Consider the following 11,906-nt stretch of genomic DNA (forward strand, 5'->3'; position numbering starts at 1 on the left):
AAAGAGCAAGGACGTGTAGGAGGACGTTCAATAAGCGACATAAAGAACTTGAATAAACGTACTCTTGCTTTCAATACACCAACGGCTACGACAAAACTAGTAACGAGAGCAAAAGAAGGCAAAACCTAAAGACCCTCAAGATCCAGCAACAAGTGGACATGCTAATGGATCTTACTTTGATTGCTTGCAACCACTTAATCCTATGTCAAAGGTAGAAATCATTAATCACTAGTCGAAAGCCCCTTAATGATCTGAAATAAGATTTTCTTCCCCCCTTTCAGCGTGATTATAAAGAATACGAAAATATTTATTGAGATCGAACAGACAAAGAAAAGATCGAAGAAGAGAAAGATGATTGAATGTGAGTGCGTTTATTGCGCTTACTCTTCCTCTTTGTCTGGTTCAGCATCGATCTGCTTTTGATCAGACGTTTGAGGTTGTTGAACATTTGTAGAAGTAACAGCGGCCAAGGAACGGCTGCGTTGTTGCTGTTGTTGAGCAATCACAGATCCCGACAAGGTACCACCCAAGCCTGATGCAGCCTGACTTTTGAATCGATTTCCACGATTACCTCCAACAGGCGTTGCACTGCGGCTAGTAATATTCGTTGGCGTTCCAGAGACTCCTGGGGATAAGACGTTGGCAGTTGGACTTTGCACCGTTCCTGTACCACTTTCACCAACGTTCATTCCACCTGCATGTGTATTGGAAGTTTTCATTTGTCGGCCGCGCAACAAGCTTTCACTAGCAATCACAGTCTTTTGCGTTCCTCCGGGCATTTGCGCACGTACAACGATTGGCTTACTTGGTTGAGGTGTCATCAATGGCGGTGTTGTGACGAATTGACCGCCAAAGCTTGGTGGATGATCCGTTTCAACCTTTGCTTCACCAAGCATGGGCGCGGGCAACAAACCAGTATCGTCTTGTCCATCTGGCCCACGTTCGCTTTCAGCTGGCATGCTGGACGAACGAATTGGTTGACGTACACCGATTGATTTGGAAGTGAAATAATTGGTGTCGTTTGAGTCCTCTTTCACATCAATTTGTGCCATCTCCATCGGTGTAGCACTCAAGGAGTGCGGTGCAGTGGGTGAAGTGTGCGTGATATTTTCCGTGGTGCGAAGTGTATTGGCATTAGCACTCGAATCCTGTTGTGCACTTGTCTCATCTTCTGCTGCTTTGCTTGTCTTTTGCCGGTTCAAACCGAAACGACCAAGCATTGTCTTCTTGGGTGCTGCTCCTCCAGGAGTGGGAAGAGGCGTGACATTTGTCTTTTGAGCGTCACCCGGCTTGTTCGAATCAGATTCAAGCGTTGCAGATGTAGTATTGATGTCTAGGATGCCAGCGCCATTTGATTCCTCGGCCAATTTCTCATCCTCAACAGGTTTGAAAGGCTTGTCAGGACTGGGTGGAGGAACGAATGTACGGAAATCTTCCTCTTCGTTCCCACGATCATCGTACTCATCCAGAATTTCTTCACACAAAAGTTCTTCCAGCACATCTTCCAAAGTGATGATACCGATTGGCTGACCATCTCCTTCTTCGTGTGCAAAGGATAAGCGTGAATCAACTTTGCTCAACTCGCCCAAATCGATCGCTTTTTGCTGTACTTTCTTCTCATCCAATTCTGCGTCCGCAGGCACCGTTTGCTCAAGCATATCCTTTTCACCAATTGACAAGCCGAATCGTTTACGCCAAGATTTGGTTTTGCCGTTCTTGGTATTGTCACTAGCTTCGCTGTCAGAAGAATGATTTGAGGTTCTATCGCCACTTGTATGAGTTCCATCGATGTGCTTCTCTTCATCAATATTGCCCAATCCATCCACTCGGGGAGCAGCAGAAGAACTCAAGGGACCACCAGGACCTTGACTGCTGTGATACAAATGGCTCTTGCTACCAAGATCTGCTGTGCTTTCGTTCATGCCGCGGCGAGGACGAGGGCTAACGATGGCCATGTGACTACGGCCTTCTTGGAACACATTGAGGACGTTCAAGAGAGGTTCATCGCCCGGAACGGTAGGCAACGCATTGATGATCATCGAGCTTACGGGAACAGCATCTTCAGGATCAAGTAAAACGCATGATTTGACCAGCAATGTACCGATCACTTTCTTGCGAATAATAGTCTTTACAGTATTATCGCTATCTGCGCCTGTGCTGTCTTTGACGTCATTTGTTTCATCGGCAACTGGTCCCACAGAAGATTTGCGACTGAATGGAGACAAGATATTATTGAGCTTTCGACGAGGCGTATTACTTCCACTCTTGGGTTGATTGACAGGGACCTCAACTTCTTGGTAGATCGGAATACGTGAATGACCACTTCGGACAACTTTCTCAAGTGTAGGATAATCAAGTTTGGCCGTAAAGGGTAACATAAAAACCTTGTCGATCGGTGTCATTGCCTGTTTCACCACTTTTTCTTGCAAGTCCAATGCACCGCCTACAATCATAACTGTATCGCGGTTCAAGTCTCCTCCTCGACCTCCACTAGCAGCATGCATCGTGACCAATTCTTTCAGTTCCGCTCGTCGATACACGATACCATGATGCGGACCTAAAACCCAATGCAAGATGCGTGAGACAGGCCACGCAATAGGGTAGAAGATGAGAATGATGATGCGTGTGGGAAAGGCCATTACAGCTCCAATTTGCAATCCATAACGGGAACAAGTTGATTGAGGAATCAATTCGGAGAAGATAACGATGAGAGCGGTACTGATGATGACGCTGTACACGCCACCAGGCAGTAAAGGGTCAAAGATGACTGGCAATGTTTCATTCGTGATCATGTTTGCAATCAACAGAGTTGTCAATAACAAATGACCATCTTTACGAATGGGCATGATCTTGCTTGCGCGTTCACGTTGAATTTCGTCACCCGTTGTCATGAGAACGCTCAATTGTGTTTCATCCAAAGACATGTAACCTAGCGTTAAACCGGCGAATACACCGGACAACAATACAAGGATGGGCACTAAAATACCAAAGGCGACTTTGCGACCTTCCGGGATGGGTTCCTTAACACAGCCGGAGGAGCTGCTCGGGCTTGCTTGTTGTCGCTTAAATAATTGTGCGCTTGGTAAGGTGAATGAAGGTCGAACGGCGTTCTTGTCACGCTTCATACCGACATTACCTTGAGGTAGGATATTCAAAAAGTCATTTTCCAAAGAATGTCTCTTTAAGGCGGACCAGTCCTCCAATGATGCCTCGCTATTATCGCGTGGCGTTGGATCATATTTGAGCCCATTGTCGGGTTGGAAGGAGATGTGATCGGGGTGCGTGCTTGCATCATTGGTGGCAACAATGCCGCTCTGTTGTGAAGGCAAGACATATCCACTTACTTGACTAAAAGTGGATACAAAGATGCAAAAGATGAGGCACAAGTATGCGAGATTGAATGAGTTACGGCGCTTGAATGCGGTACGAGCTTTTCCGTTGATGCTCCAATGATTGTTTTTGTTTAAATGTTGATGTTGTTGAGCGATGTGGTCATTTACACGATGACGGCTTTGATAGAAGGAAGGGAATGAGTTTGAAGGGTTTTTACCATTCTCTTTGATCGAAATGAAATCTTTAGGCTTTGATGAGGAAAGGATGAAGCCACATATATCGGGAGGGTCAACCATACGTTGGCTAAAATGAACGCAATTGACGCGTGATGTTGACGAAAAGTGAGAATTTGTTGTAGTTATGAGTTGTTATTGTTGCCCTTTTCGATTGGAAATGACAACAAGAATCAAGAAAAGTACCGTTTTTGTGTGTTGGTGGAGAGAAAGGGAGAATGGTGTGTTTTACTCGATGTTCTATTTAAATATTTATCATTCTCACTTTGCGCAAGCATTAAAAAGCACATCATTACTATTTCACACGTCTAATGTGCAGTGCATGCATGCATTTGAATGTGTTTTAGGGAGTAGAAATACTGCTTGCTTTAGGGAGGCAAGATAACCCTGTAAATTATTGTTATTGTACGCGTCCTCATCGTGTGACCCAAATGTATGTTCCAAAGGCTCTCGACAACTCCACTCTTTTATATGGAATACATCAATCAATATCTTCTTTTACACAGCCATGATGTATGCTAGATCGAACAAGAAGTAAGCCCGACATGTTCCCCATTGACTTATCTCCGTCTTTCGATCTTGTCAAAAGCCATAAACTATTTTAGGGTGTGGGACATCTCTTTCAAGGCTGCTTCTTTCCAATTTCCCAAAATATGCAATGACAAAAGAAGACCGATCGATTCAAAAGAGGTCAGGAGCATTAGAAACCGAAAATGCGGTGAAGGTGTCCCGCATCCCCCTCCTCTTTACCGCACATCCATTCTAACCGTAGGCTCAAAAGCCGAAGGGGTACACCTTATCGGCGGCATTTCATCATTTACTTAGCTCGCCTTGGCAAAAAGGGTGCAAGCGGTCCGCGGGGGTGGGGGGAGAAGAAGCTTATTTAATCAGACGATTTGAATTGATTACTAAGATCGGCGATAAAGTGAGCATGCATGAAAATTATATGATCTTCTTTAGAAACGACAACCACATCCATAAGAAATCACAATGTCAATGACATCATGACAACAAAAGTAGATCAAATAGACAGCGATTGTCTATTTGATGAGGACTCAGTCCAGCGGAGAGAGGATGAATTCATGGCATTAGAAGCAATCTTACCTCAAGATCAAATCAGTATTCGGAAAGGAGGTCAAGATGGCTCGATGCCTTCGGTACTTTTTACGATTCCGATAACATTTGATGAACCCAAACGGGTAAGGATACGATCGCATATGGTCTCCGAGACTGGAAAGATTGAGAAAGATGGAGATATTCTGAATGACCTTTCCGCAAGCATTGATAAGATGAGCATACAGAGAGACTCTCTAAAGAAATGCAACTCTCTGAAAGCTCGGCCGGAGAAGGAAGCTGAGGGGAAGAAAGTGGGAAACGAAAAATCATCAAGCAATATTCAGAAGCAGGACTGGGAGGAGACAGTGGAAGAGACTGCTCTAGAGAATATCATGCATCTTCCGTCTATCCGAGCACTTGTCAAATTGCCACCTGGATATCCAGACAAAGAACCACCTCGGATCGCTTATCTTGCATCAGATTTTATCGGAAGAGTGAGCGTACAAGGTGATCAATCTACATTTACGCAATGGCAAAGACGATCAGCATTCTCTGTTGCATCAACACAAGCTGCTATGTTTCGTGCGAATATAATCAAGCATCTCAAAAATGCACTCCTGCATGCTTGGGAAGAGATGCCAGGTGAAGTATTGTACTTTTGGTACGAAATGCTGCGGGAGTCTTTGTGGAGCGGAGAGGAGAGTATCGTAAGGGATGGTACACATAAAGACGGCATATTGTTGCACGAATACGTGGTATCTGGGCAAGACAATAACACAGCACGATTAGCTACGATCATTCGTACAAATGATATCCTCTCTAAGCGAAAGAATTTCGAAGGAGAGAGATATGGATGCGGGATCTGTTTGGAAGACGTACGTGGCGGGAAATGCTGGAAAGTATCATGTAAGCACGTCTTTTGCCAAGAATGTCTAACGGAATATATTTCAAGATCAATCCTTGATGGCTATCCTCGTCAAGCAACAGCTTGTCCGGACCCGGAGTGTGTCAAGCTACGTGTGCAATCTGAAAATGCAGCTGACACAGTCTCACTGCCTGTAAACACAGAAAAGAGCCCTCTGCAAGCCGATGATGTGAGCCAGAACGGTGCTGGCGTCATTACAGAAGATGAGATCGTATCTTTGGTCGGTGCGAATTTGTTACAGAGACTACATGAGCTACAGGAAAAAGCGCTTGCTTTACGTGATCCAACGTTTGGGTTTTGTCCAAGACCGAAATGCGAACAATTGGTTCATGGCGATCCAAAAGATGTTGGAACTGCCTATGAAGCTATGCGTCAATGTAGTGCATGCTCTTATACGTATTGCGTTTATTGTCAAAAAGCATGGCATTATGGTAATCCGTGCAATATTGTTTCCAATACTGCCTTGATTGAAGCCTATCAAAATACAACGGAAGGCAGTATGGAAAGAAAGACGATGGAAATGAAATATGGAAAAGCAAATTTGGAAAGAATGGTTCGTACGTTTGAAGAAGAAAGAAGTAATCGAGCTTGGATTGAAGCAAATTCACAAAAATGTCCTTGTTGTCATATCAATATCACCAAACTTATGGGCTGTAACCATATGACCTGCAAGGCTTGCAATACGCATTTCTGTTACAGATGCGGAACAAGATTACCGCCTAATGAACCTTACAGGCACTTCAATACGCCTGGCATGCCCTGCTATATGAAATTATTCGATGCTGACATTATGGACGCAGGCGGATGGGAGCCCATCATTGGAGCGGATGAGATGAATGCCTGGGAGGCAGACAATTTATGATTCACAACTGTATACTACTACATACTAAACATAATTCATTGCTAAACTTTGTACATTAAAATAAGCTCATTTGCGTGATCTACGAGAGAAATAATCCAAAGCAGTACGGGGCTGAGCATCACCATCTTCATCTTGATCCTTTCGGGCTTGTTTGATACCTTCATTCTTTGCACGTAAAGCAGCTGAATTGATATCATCAACATTTTTGCTTCGTTTGATAGCGACTCTCTTTTGTGCGCCGTCTCTTCCGCGCATCTTACGCTTTGATCGATCTTTGCCTTTTCCGATGTAAGTAGGGTCGTTCCAGTCCCGACTTTCAACAGTACCTTTTCCATCAAAGAGTGCATCATCGTCATCATGTTCAGAGCCATTGCTGGCGTTGTCTTGTTCAGCTTCACCTTCACGATGCAACCGTTGACGAACTTCATCAACGACAGCACCTTCACCTTCATCTGCCTTACCTTGCAACCGCAAGCGTTCCATTCTTGTAAGTCGAGCAAAAGGTCTTCCATCAGCCGAACGTGGTAGCTTGTTCTTGTTGTTTTCTGGCGCATAATTCTCGTCTGCCTCTACGTTCAATTGACCCAACATATCAGGATCCAAAGTGATTGTTTCTGGTCGAATTTTATCGAGCAATGACCGTACTTCTCTCTCGCGACGGCTTTGACGACCTTCGAATGGATCCAATTCGCTTGAATCGAATCTTGGCTCACCCGATCCTGGCACGATTAACGAATCAAATCCATTCGAATGTGCCACACCTAAAACATCTTCAAACGGGCAAAAGTTTACCTGAATCGGTTCACCTTTTGGGAATCCGTTTGTCAGATATGGTCCTGGAGGTGCTTTGCCCATTGCTTTTTGTGTATTGTACACGCTTACATGGTTACCCCAAGCAACGCCCAAAAGTCCTCTTTGACTGTATGTGATATCAGTAGCAGGTCTTCTACTTATCCATTCACGTACAGCACCTTTTCCTAGCATTCGAGCATCCCACACTTTTACACTGCCATCCATTCCGCTCGTTGCCATTTCGCGTCCACCCGATCTGGCAGATACACTTATCCCGCTTACAGGTCCACGATGAGCCAACATCTTCAACGCAGGTGAAGAGAGGTTGGGTGTCCAAAGGGTGACTGTACCATTTGAGTGGCCGAGATGAATGACTGCTGTTAATGGATTTTGCGCCATCGTAGAGCATGGTCCAAGTCCAGTTCGATGTTCTGCAACGATATTACCTGTTGATGTATCTTGATAGCGTAGAAATCCAGCATGTCCGACAGTTGCCAAGAGAAAGTGATAAGGCAAGAACTGCATTCGATTGACATCTGTATGCTTCTGTAGTCGATGTATTTCCGTTCCTTGATTATCGTATATGTAGGTGTACTTCTTCTGTGCAACGGCAAAGAAGGATGTATTGTGAAGCCATGTGACATCTCGTATGGTTTCATTGACGTTAATCTCGCACATTAGCTTTCCCGTTTGCCAATCCATGGCTGCTAAATGACCTTTCCTTCCTCCCAGTAGAAGATGTCTACCATTTCGAGTATAAGACGAGCGATAGGGTCCTCGGCCTGCGTTAGACTTTCCTCCAGAAAGATCAAGAGAGAATGATTTATTGGCTGCATCTACGGATACGCTGTCCTTGATCTGCCCTTGTGTAACCTTTGCCGTACGTTCCAGCGCATCTTCTGTCTCTATCAAACCAGATTCTTCTCCGACTGCAGAAGAATAAAGATATTCGTTTACATCCTTTGCATGTTGTGCTGCTCTCTTTTGATTGAGATGGACATCGTTTAGATGTGATCGCAGTTTCTTATCTTTAATCTTTTGATATCTCTTAGGTGCTGTTGCATCTGGCAAAGGTGTTGTTTGGGATAATGAAGGGGGTAATGCAGTGGCTCGAGAGATACTGTTGTCTTGTTTTGCCAGTGCTTCTTCACTGTGACGTCCATTTCCTTTTTTGTTACCATCTTTGCCTCCTTTTCGCCTCGATGGGCCTGCTTCTGATGATGACATGCTGATAAAGATGGTGGCAGTAGTCTCAATAACAGTTCTTCTTCTTTTAACATTTTTCTCAATATGCAGCAGCCAAAAAAATTTAAAAATTTCACGCGTAAGCTTAAAAGCGGAGTTAATGTCACGTACGCTACAAGTTCCTATTCTATATCCAGATGAATGCTTAATCGCGTTTTGGTCTTCCATCCAACACCTAGCCATCTACACCCTTACAAGAGGTGATCATATCCAACAAAGATGTCGATGGATGTAAGCTCAAGCAAGTATATCCAAAGTGGTGCTCCACTGCCACCATTACCGGGCTCGGAAGAAATGGCAGCAAAAGTGGCAGCCTACAATCAAAGTGAAGATGCAAACAGACCACCACCAGGCAATCTATTTTGCGTAGTTTGTGCGTCAAACAATAATCGTAGTATGGAAGCTCATAATGTTTTACAACATGCTGGTTTGAATGTCACTTCGGCTGGAACGGGAAGTGCGGTTAGATTACCTGGACCTTCGGCTGATAAACCCAATATTTACACTTTTGGTACCCCGTACGATACCATTTATCGAGATCTTGAAGGGAAAGATCAGAGATTGTACACGCTCAACGGGCTGCTACCGATGCTGGATCGCAATCGACGGATCAAATCAGCTCCTGAAAGATTCCAAGAGAGGAGAAATTTGGCCGATATCGTGATCACATGTGAAGAAAGATGTTTTGATGCCGTTTGTGAAGATCTACTCTCCCGGCATGGCGAGCTAAATCGACCCGTTCATGTGATCAATGTGGAAATCCGAGATGATCATCAATCAGCTCTGGCTGCCGGTAAAGCAATCTTGGATTTAGCAAGAGTCATCGAGGCATCTTCCTCGCTGGACGATGATATCACTTCAATTTTGGAACGTCATCAAGAACGATTTCCACACGCTTTGTTGCACAGTATTCACTATTATTGAGCTTTTGTCTCATTTATCTTTCTCGTTGGGTACCTTCGAAACGGGCTTCATCACACACCACACACACATCATCTGTAACAATACAATTTCATCCAATCAAAATCTTCATGTAAGTAAAAGAAAACAAGGTCATCACATCGATCAATTTTCAAAGTACAAGGTATTATGCAGATGCTCCATTCATTTCTTCTTCGCCTTTGCTCACTGCTAAAAGTACGCAATGTTGACCTCCTGCATTTGCGAATACTGTACTGAACGGTTTCAGTTGTTTGCTCACAACAGGCGTAGGCGTTTCGATTTGCTCTTCGTCCCCTTGACCTAATTGAGATGAGACACCGAATCCCCAAGAGTATACAGTGCCGCTTTGATCGACGGCCAAATTGTGTCGTGCACCACAAGAGATGCTCGTGATTTTTGCATCGTTAGGGAAGGGTATATGCGCCGGGACTCGAACATATTCATCCGGAGGTGGACCGCGACGAGGTGGCATATCTTCTTCGCTCAAAATCATTTCTGTTCCCGAAATACCACCACCTCCTGGGCCAGTCTGCGATGCTCTCTTTTCTGCCATTCTCTTCTCGTATGCCACCATTTCGCTCTTGAGCTCTTCATCACGTTGAGCTGACCATGCATTGCGTGCTTCCACAACTTCTTTCATCGCAGGATGCGATTCAGGAATTCCAAGTTCCAATCCATCACATCGCCCACAGCCAAACACACGACCATCGTCAAGCAGGAACAAGCTGTGATGCTGACCACCATGTGCTTGAATGACTCGTGCTCCTCCCAAATTCTTTGGCGAAAGACTTGGAACGCGTTCAGGCATAGTCAGAACATCATCCTTTGTTCCAACACCCAATTGACTTAGAGTATTGAGACCCCATGCCCAAACTTCACCACGCTTATCGATAGCAAAGCTGTGATAAGCTGCAGCACCGATCGAAACGATATCGCGTAAATGTAATCTCTCAGGTGTAAGACCGTTGATCTTGCGTCTTTCAATGATTCGTCTGCCCAATTGACCTTGCTGTCCATTACCCCAAGAGAAAACGATACCTTCGGTAGATAGAGCCAAGACGTGGTCTGCACCACAAGATACTTGTACAAAGCTATGCTTGATCAATGCAGGAAGGGAGACGGGCTTGTATTGCAGCTTTGCCGAGCCAATTGTTCCATCAAAGCCCAACAAACCATCATTGGATCGGAAACTTCCCCAAACACGCAATTCGCCACGATCACTTAATGCTACACTAACACTGTCACCAGCTGCTACTCGCGTTGCTCTGAAGTGTTCCACTGCGCCTTCCGTACCTCCTCCTGCCGATGCTTCCCCTCCAAGGATACCCTGTCCGGTAGGTGAAAGTCCTTCAACAGGTAAAGGCTGCGTTTCCAATTCTTCTGTTTCTACGTTTGGATCTCTGGATGTTTCTCTGCCCAAACAAGCATTATCGTTGATTCCCCACGAGAATATTCTTCCGGTCGAATCAATTGCCAGTGTATGCATACCTCCTGCTGCCACAGTTTCCAAGCCTTGTGAGCCTAGCTTTCCTTCTTTGATCAAATCACCAAGCATTACATGTCTTCTTGGTCTTTTGATCTCATCCAGAACATCCGTTCCTAGCCCGTGTTGTCCCATATCACCATTTCCAAACACAAACATTTCTCTGGTAAGAACGGGAGGCTGTTTAGACAAATCTTCGGCGTTCTGTGGAACATTGCTAAAAGGTGAACTGACTGAGCTTGCCAGGTGTTCCTTTAACAATGCTTTTGTGATGGGCAGGATGGGTGCAGGCAATGCATTTATTCCTTTTTTGATCACATACAATGATGGATCTTGTCTTGTTCTTTTTGCACTTCTTGGCGTACCAGCCACGGATGGTGTTGCTAGCGCATTCAACTTTCCATTTCCAATTCCATCAATTTCACCAGATGCTTTACGTTTACCCGGTGTTTTGGGGTTTGTTGTTTCAGCAGCAGCAGTAGGTGCGATCGAAGGTGTACGACTGCGACCTCGCTTATTGCCAGCAATTGCAGCTTTTGGTGGTACCAATGCTTTCGTCGGCATTGTTACTCTAAATTGAAAAGTAGATTATGGTGAGTTTGAAAGAGGAACCTTTTAATAGATTCAAGAGCAACACTCACACACACACATCTTCTCATTTAATTTGCATGATTCCTTTACGCGTGCTTAGGGCACGTGGTGTGTGTGTTGCTTTATTCTCTCACGGCACCCCGTTTAGGCTTCTTAACGCGTACATTCATAAAACATGCCTGGGCGTCTTCGGCTTTGAATCGCACCAACTACTTTTGATCACGGTGAGCAATAGAGAAAACTCTTTTCATTAAGAATTGTATATTTATCATCCGAATCAGACGAAGCAAAAATGATAAAGAGACAAAGAATCAGCTAGCGAGGACTCGACTCGGAATTCGAAACATATACCAAAACTTGGTTTAAGTATTCATCAACTGTATCAGCGTCTGTTATTTATCCTTTGTATGAAGAAAACCTTCTAAAGGATTAGTGTGAGCTGTG

The 11,906-nt window shown here is 44.6% G+C and overlaps 5 protein-coding genes across 5 annotated transcripts; 2 read left to right on the forward strand and 3 right to left on the reverse strand.

The window, feature by feature from the left end:
- Positions 1–1,940: 1,940 nt before the first annotated feature.
- FA14DRAFT_115385 (DUF21-domain-containing protein) lies at positions 1,941–2,996 on the reverse strand (the record flags this gene model as incomplete). The annotated part of the gene is made up of 2 exons (XM_025496104.1): positions 1,941–2,161; positions 2,258–2,996. Coding segments are annotated over 2 exons (960 nt in total), but the record flags the coding sequence as incomplete, so codon positions are not given.
- A 2,018-nt stretch (positions 2,997–5,014) lies between these two features.
- FA14DRAFT_116753 (uncharacterized protein) lies at positions 5,015–6,409 on the forward strand (the record flags this gene model as incomplete). Its single annotated transcript, XM_025496191.1, has 3 exons — positions 5,015–5,122; positions 5,222–5,641; positions 5,726–6,409. 3 exons carry the CDS (start codon positions 5,015–5,017, stop codon positions 6,407–6,409), a joined length of 1,212 nt encoding a protein of 403 aa, XP_025358440.1.
- Positions 6,410–6,430: 21 nt separating this feature from the next.
- On the reverse strand, positions 6,431–8,440 carry FA14DRAFT_159854 (BING4CT-domain-containing protein). Its single transcript, XM_025498417.1, has one exon. It carries the CDS (start codon positions 8,426–8,428, stop codon positions 6,476–6,478), a length of 1,953 nt encoding a protein of 650 aa, XP_025358441.1. The 5' UTR covers positions 8,429–8,440; the 3' UTR covers positions 6,431–6,475.
- Positions 8,441–8,587: 147 nt separating this feature from the next.
- FA14DRAFT_159855 (putative SSU72-nuclear zinc-finger motif-containing protein) lies at positions 8,588–9,517 on the forward strand. Its single transcript, XM_025498418.1, has one exon. It carries the CDS (start codon positions 8,666–8,668, stop codon positions 9,368–9,370), a length of 705 nt encoding a protein of 234 aa, XP_025358442.1. The 5' UTR covers positions 8,588–8,665; the 3' UTR covers positions 9,371–9,517.
- On the reverse strand, positions 9,438–11,477 carry FA14DRAFT_159856 (RCC1/BLIP-II). The gene has a single exon (XM_025498419.1). The coding sequence runs from the start codon at positions 11,433–11,435 to the stop codon at positions 9,534–9,536; it is 1,902 nt and encodes a 633-aa protein (XP_025358443.1). The 5' UTR covers positions 11,436–11,477; the 3' UTR covers positions 9,438–9,533.
- Positions 11,478–11,906: the final 429 nt, after the last annotated feature.

Source organism: Meira miltonrushii, assembly GCF_003144205.1.
Source record: "Meira miltonrushii strain MCA 3882 unplaced genomic scaffold FA14scaffold_1, whole genome shotgun sequence".
NCBI classification, from domain to species: Eukaryota; Fungi; Basidiomycota; class Exobasidiomycetes; order Exobasidiales; family Brachybasidiaceae; genus Meira; species Meira miltonrushii.